This window comes from Dermochelys coriacea, chromosome 3 (assembly GCF_009764565.3).
Source record: "Dermochelys coriacea isolate rDerCor1 chromosome 3, rDerCor1.pri.v4, whole genome shotgun sequence".
In the NCBI taxonomy this organism is placed as follows: Eukaryota; Metazoa; Chordata; order Testudines; family Dermochelyidae; genus Dermochelys; species Dermochelys coriacea.
In genome coordinates this window covers 95,118,875-95,132,082 of record NC_050070.1, presented here as the reverse complement: position 1 = coordinate 95,132,082, position 13,208 = coordinate 95,118,875, and the positions used below count along the sequence as shown (strand labels likewise).

The window sequence follows — 13,208 nt, the reverse complement described above, 5'->3', positions numbered from 1 at the left end:
AGCTGCTCTGGGAAAAACCACAAGCCCACTCTGCTGGAGAAGGGTATGTGATTGCTCTTGTGGCTTCCCTTTGCTTCCCCATCAGAAGTCATATTTCTGCGGGGAAGCAACAAAATCTGCAGGGGACATTAATTCTGCACACATGTGCAGTGGTGCAGAATTCCCCAGGAGTATTTAATGCTCTGTCAGGTATGGCTAAGATTAGCCTAAATGAGATATTTTACACATAGTGCCACCTAGTGGCTGAACAGTATAACTGTTTAGTATTCCATTGTAGGATCTGGCCTAAACATCTGGTTCATGTCTGGTATGTATTGCTTATACATCTCCAGTACATACGGAAAGTCAGAGCACTTAGAGTTCCAAACTCCAAAGAACATCATTTCTTAAAGGTGAATTTAAACTTCGTGTCTGTGCTTTCCAGGTGGCTGGGTACCCTCAATAAGATAGATCCTGAGTGGATGAAGTCCTATTATAGTCAATGGGACTACACACGGGAATAAGTGTTGCCTAAAGTCAATGGGACTACTCAAATGCTTTGCTGGATCAGAGCCTAAATCTTTAATGTAGCTTGCTCACTGTATTCCACTGAATATTTTTTATTAGAATTGCTCCAGTGCAAAAGGCAAAATGTAATATCTTAAATGTTGCAGCATTGGGTAAAAAGGGAAAGTCTTATTTGAAGTTAATATGAAATATTAGACCCAAGAGTGAAAACTCAAGTGTACTAGGCTCAGCTGAATTTAAATGAAAACAAGTGGTACCACGAAATTGCTGCCTAAATCAAAGGTGTATGGTGGTGCTGGAATGAGCAGAGAACCCTGTTTACAATCAAATAGTCTCCAGCATCTATGCACACAGCCTGGTGGAACTCTGTCCAGATGTGTGCCCTAAAGAGCACACTAAACATGGCCTCCTAGTCAGGGTAACCCTTAGTCTGTAGCTTCTGGTGCCAGGATTTAAGAGAAAAACTCCTGTGTTCTAACAGTAGAAACCACATATTCCAAAAGTTTTATATCAAAATGTATTCTCTGAGTAACACTGCAAACTTTCCATAGTGACTGTACGGGGAGAGTATTTGACACACAAATATTTAGCAACAATTTTCAGCTGAAAGCTGAACGTTCCCAGAATCACAGGGAGGAAATATAAGTGATTAATGGATTCTCTGCTGAACAAAAACTACTTAGGCCTGTCACTAGATAGTTGCTATGGTTTCTTGATGCCTCCTGGCAGCAATTTGCTAGCTTAGCAAGAAAAAAGATACAAAAGAATGCTATAGAAAAATGCTCCATGAAACACTAACAATTGTTCCATGCACATTCTATGCCTGTCCTGAAATCAAGCCTTGAATATATACTTTCAATTAATTTCTTAAAACAAAGAGAGGTCTTTATTACAAACACCTTGAAATATATCTTGTTAGTAATAGGTAAAGCATACTGGAGAGTTTCAACTGGATTAATGTTTTCTTCTTCTAAAAAAACAACCTCTCTTTGTGAGAATAAACACTCTTTGCAATTTCTGAATTTTCCAAATGATGCTAGGGTAAAATGGACTCTCCGTTAACAGATGGAAGTTTTCATGGGTATGAAATATATAAGGGAGAAGTTAATTCAGACTTGTTTAATAAAAATAGATAAGAATGAGCCAGAGGTGGTGTTTTTAAAAGCACCTAAAAGTGAGATTTGCATCCTCACTCTGGCCTTTTTACATTGTGTAAAGGGGCCAGTGTGACATAAAGGGGCTCTAGAAGTCCCAGATCCAGGTACTAGAGAATTTTCTCAGGATAGGAACTGATGTGGCTATCTACACACTGTCCTCCAAGGATCCCGCCACTAGCCATTGCGTAGAGGCCATGCTACGTAGTGAAAGAATATATTGGTGTGGGGGCTTAGCACATAGTGCTGCAGAGATTCTGGACAGCACTGCCACCCATTGAGCAGCCTGGCAAGGCTGCTGTAATTTTCATAGGCACTCAGTGCTATTTAACTGAGTTAAGAACATAACATAAGAATGGCCATATTGGGTCAGACCAGTGGTTCATTTAGCCCAGTGTGCAGTCTTCTGACTGGCCAGTGCCAAATGCTACAGAGGGAATGAACAGAACAGGACAATTATCAAATGATCCAGCCCCTGTCATCCAGTCCCAGCATCTAGCAGTCAGAGGCTTAGGGACACCCAGAGCATGGGGTTGCACCCCTGACCATCTTGGCTACCAGCTATTGATGGACCTATCCTCCTTTAACTTATCTAATTCTTTTTTTAACCCAGTTTTAATTTTGGCCTTCACAACAGCCCCAGCAATGAATTCCCCAGGTTGATTGTGCATTTTGTGAAGAAGTGCTTCCTTTTGTTTGTTTGTCTGCTGCCTACTAATGTCATTGGGAGACCCCTGCTTCTTGTATTACATGAAGAAGTAAATAACACTTCTAATTCACTTTCGCCACTCTATTCATGATTTGATAGACCTCTATCATATCCCTCCTTAGTTTTCTCTTTTCCATGCCAAACAGTCCCAGTCTCTTCAATCTCTCCTCATCTGGAAGCTGGTCCATACCTTTAACCATTTTTGTTGCCCTTCTCTGTACCTTTTTCTGATTCCAATATATCTTTTTTGAGATGGGGACTACCAGAACTGCACACAATATTTAGGGCATGGGCGTACCATGGATTTATATAGTGCCATTATGATCTTTGCAGTCTTATTATCTATCCCTTTCCTAATGGTTCCTAACATTCTGTTAGCTTTTCCGACAACTTTTCACTGAGCAGATGTTGTCAGAGAACTGTTCACAATAACTCCAAGAGCTCTTTCTTGAGTGATTACAGCAAATTTAGACCCCACTTGTTACCAGATTTGCCCGTTACTTTGTGGTATGCTCATTTATTAGGGTTACTCTTCTGTGGCGGGGGGGGGGGGGGTGTTCTGTAATTCTATCAATGTACTGCTTGTTTCACTTTTGCTCTCATACAGAGCTTCTACTTCTCCCTGGTGCAAGTTCCCTCCCAATGGAGCTATCCTGCAGGACCTAGGTTCCCCAGGGCGGGGTTCTTCCAGTCCCAGAATCAGCCGAACACACACACACACATTAACAGAGCGCGTCTGAGAGGACCAGGTTAATCAGCACTCCCAAGCTGACCCCTTCTATGTCCCTGGACTCAGTAGGCTAGGTCAAGAAGCATTTCCAAACTGTCACCCTCATAGGCCCTTGGATTCAGCAGGCTAGGTTGAACAGCACCTCCAAGTTGTCATGCTCATATGCCATGGGCACCGCATGGGAACAGAGCACACCTGAGCAGACTGGGTTGAGCAGCACTTTCAATCTGCCATCCTTATATGCCCCTGGACTAAGCAGATTGGGTCAAGCAGCACTTCCAAGCTGCCCCCCTCATATGTCGCAGATTCAGCATGACCCAATCCCCACTTGCATATTACAATTGTTCTGGTAGTAACCCACTTGATGAGAAAACCCCACAGGATTTTTGAGTGCTGCAGGGATCTTTAGCTTAGGTACAAGGAGGTTTGCAACACAGCGAACAGGGAAGCCACACAAAAAAACAACAAAAAAAACAGGAGGAGGATAGAGAAAGAAGCAACCAGCTTAATCATGAAAGTTATTTATTGCCAGGTAATAACCATACAAGGGGAGCCAAACAAACAAAACTGTGATAAAATTTAAGTTAAATTTAATATTATAAAAGTCAGGTTTAGAAAACCATAACTGATCACACAAGTCAGGGTTAGAAGGCTATACTGAGAGACATATGGGTTCTCACCACTTTGTGAAGCTTGAATTGATCAGGATTCCCAGGTGGTGGTGGTAGCTGAGAGTCTGGAGTGCTGGAAACAGGCAAAGCCCCCAGCACAAGCAGACAGGAGAAGATGAAGTACCAATGGAACTGATATGGATTTTGGATCCAGGCATCAGAGCACTTACTTGAGCCTAGATAGGGATTTTTGTAGGGGAAGAACAATGGTTCAAGGAAGAACACTAGATTTGTTTATGGGTAAACTGATGGCTCAAGGGAGTATACAAAGTTGTTTTGTTCCGGCTAGACAATAGAAGCTGATCATTCCTGCTATCGGCAGTGGTCCTTCTAGGGAGCTCACAATGCAATTAGGCAGCTTCACTATTTTGGATACCAATAAAGGATTTATTACTAGAATTGGTCTGATAACTATTGAGCTGGGTGTGTGCAGGTGTGGGTTCATTAACATCTGGAATAGAGTTCCCCATGATGCAGTGCTTCCCTGTTTTTCTGATCCCAGAGTTCATTGTGATTCTTGCCTTGGAATCTCTGTTCTCCATTCTGTGCCTCCCTTTCCCATCTTCAATGCAAATGAGGCTAGGAGAGTTTCCTTAATCCTGTCCCCCTTGTGCGGAGGGGTTTAGGTGCATCTCCCACTGCCTTTTCATTGCCTTTTGTAAGTCTTTCTTCTGATTGGCTTTGGTTTAAGCAGAGGTGGGGGGCCCTTTGTGAATCAGACAGGTTGGATACTGTGCCTGGTTCCCCAACAACACAGAGCTGACAGGTAACACCCTATTTTGTATATATAGTTGGGATTATGTTTTCCAATATTCATTAGTTTGCATTTATCAACACTGAATTTCATGTGCCATTTTGTTGCCCAGACACCCAGGTTTAGATCTCTTTGTAACTCTTCCCAGTCCGCTTTGGACTTAACTTTGGAGCAGCCAAGTATCAGGAGGGCACAAAGGTGGCTCCACCACTCTTGGCGGCAAGTTCTGTGCTGTGCTTCTACAAGGTGCCAGCACAGAACCTCACCCTGAGTGACTTAGGAGCACAAGTCCCATCAACTTCCCCATGGATTCCTGCTTCTAAGTCACTTGGATGCTTTAAAACAAAACAAAACAAAAAAAAAAAACAAACCCTGACTTCCAGGATAATTTGGTATAGCATCATTAACTTCAAAACAGCTATGCCAATTTACACCAGCTGAGGATGTGGCCCACAAGAACTGTCACCACACTGGCTGATTATATAGGACATTAAACTGCTCAGTGATAACAATTAATAAATTAGCATATATTTATGTAGGTCATGCCGGATGCCAAATTATACAGTATTTGGATTCTCTCCAGGTAGTTTTGCCTCTGTGGAGAGAGAGATTGTTCTACTATCTAATGAAATAATTTACAGGAGTTATGATCCAGTGTCAATTTTGTTGTCCAGTATTGTACCACCCAAGATTGAAAATGTGATAGAGGAAAAAACACTGGTGATTAGTTATAATACTGTAGACAGCTACATTAATATTGCAACTAGACAGAAATATAGCTATTAAAAAGAATTTACAAGGCAAATTCTAAAAACTCCTGTAAGTGTTTATGCAGCTACATTCTGTGAACAAAACTGCTTGCTCTCTCACTCTCAGTCAGTGGAGACTACCATCTGATTGATAACATGGCATCAGCTTCATGTGATGATGCAGGGTAGGACTTAAAGAACCAGCTTGCCTATAAAAAAAAAAAAAAAGGAATGGAAATCAAAGTTTCAAGTTTTGGTAACAGAAATTAAGCATTTTTTAAAAATCAGAGAATTTAACTTTTTCCATTGATTTCTAATCGGAAAGCGATTTTGGGCCTCAGACAGCAATTTTTTGATGTGCAGTAGTCAGATCTGCCATGTGCATATCATTATATACAAAATCCACTACCAAAGGATCAAGGGAGGATTCACTCCAATGGCAGGAGGCAGGTAGCATTTGCATTGCCATCACCATACCCTTTGAGGGATTATTTCAGGAGAGCTGCTTTAAATTGCAACTGAGAATCCATAGGAAGTTAAAGCCCACTGGTGGAGCCTGCACAAAGATTCAGTGAATCAGAACATTTCCTAGTCAGGCTGGTCATGCTCCTTCTCTGGTGAACACTGCCAACCGCTGAGGCACCACTCCCCTGCTCCAGCCCTTCCATCCCCTGCAACAGAGTGCTTACAACCAACCCCACCCTCTCCCTGGCTAGATTTTCTGCTGTTTGGAGCCTTCTGCCAGGTATCAGAGGATAGGGTCCCTACTGTGTACCCATAAATTACCAAGATGATGACTAGGAATTTGATTGTTATTCTTCTGATACTTAAGGTACTTAATTTGTTGGTGATTTATTCCGGTATATAATTAGCATAACATTTATTTTACACGGGAGTGTTTTGCAGACCCAGGAGTTGTGAAATGGCATGGAACTTACATTCTGTATGTTCCACCAACATAGAAAATCTGTGAGAAGCCACATATCTGACTCAGAATTTGAAATCTCAGAGTCAGGCTGTCAACATGGCTCCTCACTGACGATATGCATCTTTAACATTTTAAAATCAACGTTGTTATGGCTCTGGGGTGAGCTGTCCCATTGCCCTCTCTCTCCCCCAGTCTCTCCATATGCAACATCTTTCAAGTGACAGGCCTACAGGCATTCTCAGCATTCTCCCTAACAACTGCTTCACTCCTATCTGGAAAAAGAAAAGGAGTACTTGTGGCACCTTAGAGACTAACAAATTTATTAGAGCATAAGCTTTCGTGAGCTACAGCTCACTTCATCGGATGCAAGTGAGCTGTAGCTCACGAAAGCTTATGCTCTAATAAATTTGTTAGTCTCTAAGGTGCCACAAGTACTCCTTTTCTTTTTGCGAATACAGACTAACACGGCTGCTACTCTGACTCCTATCTGGGGCATTTCCCACCCTCAGACATGTGTCAGACATTTGGCACTACTCATTAACTGCCTCAGTTTTCCCACTTTTGGATAGAAGGTGAGACACAGCACGCCTCCACTGTGCCTCAGTTTCAGCCACAGTAATGCTCAGCTCTGCCTGAATTTTCTTGATAAGAACAGGCATTGAACTGGCTTCTTTGGGTACTGAATCAACAGAATCACTAACCCAGGAACCTATCCTTTCAACAAAGCCTGTTGCCAACTGTGTCCACATATCTATTCAGGGGACACCATCATAGGGCCTAATCACATCAGCCACACTATCAGAGGCTCGTTCACCTGCGCATCCACCAATGTGATATATGCCATCATGTGCCAGCAATGCCCCTCTGCCATGTACATTGGTCAAACTGGACAGTCTCTACGTAAAAGAATAAATGGACACAAATCAGACATCAAGAATTATAACATTCAAAAACCAGTCGGAGAACACGTCAATCTCTCTGGTCACTCAATTACAGACCTAAAAGTGGCTATCCTTCAACAAAAAAACTTCAAAAACAGACTCCAATAAGAGACTGTTGAATTGGAATTAATTTGCAAACTGGATACAATTAACTTAGGCTTGAATAGAAACTGGCAGTGGATGGGTCATTACACAAAGTAAAACTACTTCCCCATGTTTATCTCCTCCCCCCGCCCCCCCGGCCACTATTCCTCAGATGTTCTTGTCAACTGCTGGAAATGGCCCACCTTGATTATCACTACAAAAGGTTCCTTCCTCCCCCTCCCCCCCGCTCTCCTGCTGGTAATAGCTCACCTTACCTGATCACTCTGGTTACAGTGTGTATGGTAACACCCATTGTGTCATGTTCTCTATGTATATAAATCTCCCCACTGTACTTTCCACTGAATGCATCCGACGAAATGAGCTGTAGCCCTTGAAAGCTTATGCTCAAATAAATTTGTTAGTCTGTACGGTGCCACAAGTCCTCCTTTTCTTTTTGCGAATACAGGCTAACACGGCTGCTACTCTGAAACCGGTTATAATAGCGTTTCCAAGCATGACATCAACAGGGATATCTTCTTAAGCTCCCACCATCAGCATTGCCAAACCTTCTTGGGTCAGCACAAGAATCTGTGCCATAGGCCGTGCTACTGGTTTTACATTTGGAAGTGTTACCCTTTTACAGTCTCTCTGCATTTCATGCAGCCTCACCACATGAAGTTTGACCAGTATATGAGCAGAATCTGTGTCCTTCCATTCCTTGAACAACTCCCCATTAACTTCCACCTTCCACTCCTACTGGGTATCAGGTGGTTCTATATGCACAAAAATGCAGCATGAAATATGGCCAAATGGCTGTGTGAACTCAGTGGCATATACACTGTACATCCCCTCTGGGGCTGTACTGCTCTGATTAGCGTGTTGCATTGGTGTGATGGCATCCCAGCCCCATTCTGGCCAGGCAACTAGTAGGTTCCTCAGCTGTGGTTCATTGCCAGTCCCTGGGTGCTTGAGCCCTGGACAGTCAGCCCCTGTATGTCCCATCCCCAGGTAGTGATAATGTTTCAGATCCTTGAGATCTCTCAGACATTGCAAGAGAATTCCTGCCCCTAGTCCTCTGGGTCCCTAGTTTGGGGTTGCCCCTACATGTTCGCTCTTTGGCCAGTCAGCCTTGGGCTATTTCACAGAACCATCTTTACTATCCACAAACTCATCAGCTAACCTGCCTACAGTACACAGGTATTTGGGCTTCTGATCCCTCAATCCCATTCTGAAATCATGGGGACGCAAATCATAAAATGATTCTTACCAAAACATTTCTTGCAACTCATACAGGGTTGTGGCTCCCCAACATTTGCCAGATTTTCAAAGGTAATTTCCTAGCTGGGTTGTCAGCTTCAAATAAGTTACACACTTGTGTTTTTGAGCCTCTTCAAAACCTTTTCCTGTAAGCCTGAGGAGTCCGCTCAGATTTAAGGAGTAAGACTTTCTGAAATCATCTGTTGCTCAGAGAATCAGTCCCATCCATTTGGCTGGAAGCTTCTATGCCTTTCACACAGTCATCCCTACACTGGGGACTAGACTGGAGCTGGCACCGCACTGTGTCACTGGCCGGTGTCATGAAGACATCACCAGCTCGGACTTGTTAAGCTCTTCAACTTCCTCTCTTGGAACATTTTCAGCTCATCTTTCCTGAACTGTTCATAATTCATTTTCTGATGGTCTCATCTCACTCTCTTTCCTGAAAAGAGCATAAACCACTTTTTTCTCTTGCTTCTTCTTTTGCAATACTTGTTCTTACTCCTGTTGCGACTTATTACAAAATTACCACTGCCACCAACTGTTACAATTCTGGGATAAACTGTATCTTTGTCCTTTCTCAGTTTCTCTGTGGACTCCTTTTTCAAGTGACAGGTCTAAGCATGCACTTCTTTCAGAGTGGAATCCAGCATTTGACCCCACTTCAGATTGGCTCACCAGACTGGAAATAAATTTGTTAATCTCTAAGGTGCCACAAGTACTCCTTTTCTCTTTGCGAATACAGACTAACACGGCTGCTACTCTGAAACCTGTCACCAGACTATAGCATTCTCTGTTCACCAACCATAATAAATCATAGGGTCCAACTGGCTTTGGCTCCTGCTAGACTTCTCTCTGGTAGCTGTGACCAGTTTGAAAATGCAGTGAGCAAAAGCAACATGTTCAAAACAAAGTATTTACTTCTTCATAGGAATGTAATGAGCCGAGTGAAAAGGTTTAAAACAAGGAAAGCCTAAATATATATTGTCTGGGCTAATCTTAGTATTTGCCTCTGATACAGCACCAAGTAGAGGGTTAGTGCTGAAAAATAATAATTACAGTAGAATCTCAGAGTTCTGAGCACCTCAGGAATGGAGGTTGTTTGTAACTTTGAAATGTTCGTAACTCTTGAACAAAACATTATGGTTGTTCTTTCAAAAGTTTACAACTGAACATTGACTTAATACAGCTTTGAAACTTTACTATGCAGAAAAAAAATTGCTGCTTTTAACCATCTTAATTTAAATGAAACAAGCAAAGAAAGTTTCCTTACCGTGTCAAATCTTTTTTTTTTTAAGCTTTCAGAAAGTCTCTTTTGTAGTACATAAATAAAGCGATGTGATGCAATCAAGAAAGGAAGGTTAATTCTCATTGCTGTTATAAATCCCAAGCCTCTGTAATAGGAAAGGGGAAACACTGGAGATAGTGTTTCTCTTTTGTCGTTTCACAAATCTCCTTCCTTAGTTTCAGTGGATCAGATTTTATGGTTGACACTTTTGTGGATTGCTGGGCATTAATACCGCTGAATGCTTATATCAGAATTGTCTTTGCAGCAACTCAATGCAGTTCCTCCAGAGCTGTTTCCATACAGAATAAGACATGCACTTCCATTATCATAATAGCTTCCTGCAGTGCTGATACAATCTTACTTCAGCAGATTAAGATACCATAGAGTTAAATAACTATTTTTCAAACGTATTTCAGTCATTTTAAAGTCACAAAATATTTTATTTATATTTACACACATATAAGTCAGGAGTAACTCTACTGAATTGCATCAGTGTAAAAATGATTTAAGTTTCAGAAGAAACAGGCAGACACCCTTTGAGCCTTTTTTCATGTACAGAATTGGGTCTTCTTTCAAATATTTGTGTGCACAAGGCTAGTTGGAAATTAGGCCAGAACTGTGCACATTGAGTTCTCACCCATACTAGTAGGCCTTTGAAAAGAGGGATCTGGGTGTTATTCAGCTATGCAACCCCCAATCCTGCAAATCAAGTAGTCACTGAGGGGATACTGTGTAATCAATAAGGTGGGGAGGTAGAACACAAGATGACCTCAGCTAAGTGGTGACCCATGCTATGAAGTTTATTCTGGCCTGTTTGAAAAAATGAGAAGTTATTTACTCTGTACAGTAACTGGAATTCTTAGAGATTTGTTGTCCATGTGCAGATTCCATTAATGGTATGCGTGCACCCCATGTGCTCAAGTTCAAAGCCTTTGGGCAGCAGCGTCTGTATGGTGTGCATGGGTCTTTGTGCTCATCAGAAGAGCATAAAAGGGTGGAGAGCGTAGGCGCCAACTTTTCCTGACACCAGTGGGTGCTCGACTCCCCCCACCCCACCCCCGCCCCAACTGCACCCATGCCCCGCCCCCATTCCAACCCCTTCCCCAAAGTCCCAGCCCCAACTCCGCCCCCTCCCTGCCCCATTGGACTCTTTCTCCAAATCCCAGCCCCAGCCCCTCCTCTTCCCTGAGCGCGCTGCTTTCCCCTCCTCCCCCATCCCTCCCAGTACTTGTCGCCATGAAACAGCTGTTTTGTGGAGGCAAGCGCTGAGAGATGGGGGAGAAACAGGGATGCAGCATGCTCAGGGGAGGAGGCAGAGGGCAAGGTGAGCTGGGCCAGGGGGGGTGAAGCGGGGAGCTGCTGGTGGGTGCAGAGCTACCTACCAATTTTTCCCAGTAGGTTCTCCAGCCCCAGAGCACCCATGGAGTCGGCGCCTATGTGGACAGCACCAACTGCCATCAGTTTCCACAGAATCAAAATATAAGGAACTCTAAAGTGAAGAGATGGAGGTCAGGTCACGATATCTACATATGGACAACACATCTCAAAGAACTCCAGTTACTGTACAGGTAAGTAACTTGCCATTCTCCTTTGAGTGATTGTCCATATGGACATTCCACTGATGGTGACTCTCAAGCAGTCAACCCCATACACTGGAGATAGGATCTCAGAGTCTAGGAGAAGAGAGACTGGAGTACGCCTTTCCAAATACAGCATCGGACCTGGAGACTTTGGTAACTGCATAATGCTTAGTGAATGTATGAACTGATCCACAAGTAACTGCTTTGTGTATACAAGATGGAGCTATTCGTCAGTGAGGTTGCTGAAACTGCCTGAACACTAGCAGAGTGAGTCTTAAGGATAGTAGGCGGGTCCTTATTTGCAGCCTCATAGCAAGCCCTTACATTAGTAAGGCTTTTGCCACAGTCCCACATGACATTGCATAAGCAAGCTAGGGAAATGTGGGCTAGATCAAATTACTATAATGTGAGTGCACAACTAGCTGAAGTACTATACTCAAAGAATAGTTATTAATGGTTCACTATCAAACTGGGAGAGCGCATCTAGTGGGATCCTGCAGGGGTCAGTCCTGTGTCTGGTACTATTCAATATTTTCATTAATGACTTGGATAATGGAGTGGGGAGTATGCTTATAGTATTTGCAGATGACACCAAGCTGGGAGGGACTACAAGCACTTTGGAACAGGATGAGAGTTCATGAACTTGACAACTTGGAGAACTGGTCTAATTCATCAAGATGAAATTCAGTTAAGACAAGTGCAAAGTATTTCACGGTGGAAGGAAAAAATCAAGTGGACAACTACAGAATTGGGAATAACTGGCTAGATCATAGTACTGATTAAAAGGATCTGGGGGTTCTAGTCTATCACAAATTGATGGTGCTGCAAAAAAGACTAATATCATTCTGGGGAGTATTAACAGAGATATGTAATATGTAAGAGATGGGAGGTAACTGCCCTGCTCTATTTGGCATTGGTGAGGCCTCAGCTGGAGTATTGTGTCCAATTCTGGGTGCCACACTTTAGAAAAGATGTACGCAAACTGGAGAGCAACAAAAATGATAAAAGGTTTAGAAGACCTAACTTATGAGGAAATGTTTTAAAAAACTGGGCATGTTTAATCTTGAGAAAAGACTGAAGGGGGACCTGATAACAGTCTTGAACTCTGTTGAGGGCTGTTATAAAAAAGATGGTGATCAGTTGTTCTCCATGTCTGATGGTAGTACAAGAAGTAATGGGCTTAATCTGCGGCAAGGGAGATTTAGGTTAGATGTTAGGAAAATCTTTCTACCGATAAGGGTATTTAAGATCTGGAATAGGCTTCCAAGGGAGGTTTTGGAATCCCCATCACTGGAGGTTTTTAAGTACCGGTTGGACAAACATGTCAGGGATGGTCTACTTGGTCTTGCCTCATCACTGGCACCTTGATTAGATGACTTCTCATTGTCTCTTCCAGCCTGACATTTCTAGGATTCTATGATTGTCAGAGACCCATCTTCACAAATATTGAGAAGATACAGCCTTGTCCTGAAGGCCAGAACACATCTAAGCTGGGCAAAAAATTTTTGGTGAACAGCAAATTCACTGAAAAATTCATTTTTCAGTTCAAACAAAATTCAGCTCAATTTCATCAAATAGTTTTGGCAAAAAAAATTGGAAAACAATTCTAAAAAGTTGAAGCCACTCGTTTTGGCCATTTCAAAACAAAACATTTCAACTTTTCATTTTGAAAAAGCTCATTTCAACCATTTCAAAGCATTTTATTTTGACTTTGCACTTTAAAATGGTATTTTGTTTGGATGTTTAGGTCATTAAAAAAAATGAATATCCCAAAACGAAAGGCAATTTTTTCTGTTTTAGGTTAAACAAACATTGTGTTTGACCCAAAACATAGGGTTTATTCATTTTGTTTATTT

The 13,208-nt window shown here is 42.4% G+C and overlaps 1 protein-coding gene across 1 annotated transcript in view; it reads right to left on the bottom strand.

The window, feature by feature from the left end:
- Nucleotides 1-3,690: 3,690 nt before the first annotated feature.
- The window catches only part of SMPDL3A (sphingomyelin phosphodiesterase acid like 3A), a 31,860-nt gene continuing 22,342 nt past the window's right edge, over nt 3,691-13,208 (bottom strand). Inside the window, exon 8 of the mRNA XM_043510896.1 lies at nt 3,691-5,483. Coding sequence (XP_043366831.1) covers nt 5,412-5,483 — 72 coding nt within the window. The 3' untranslated portion in view covers nt 3,691-5,411. The remainder of the gene's footprint in view (nt 5,484-13,208) is intronic.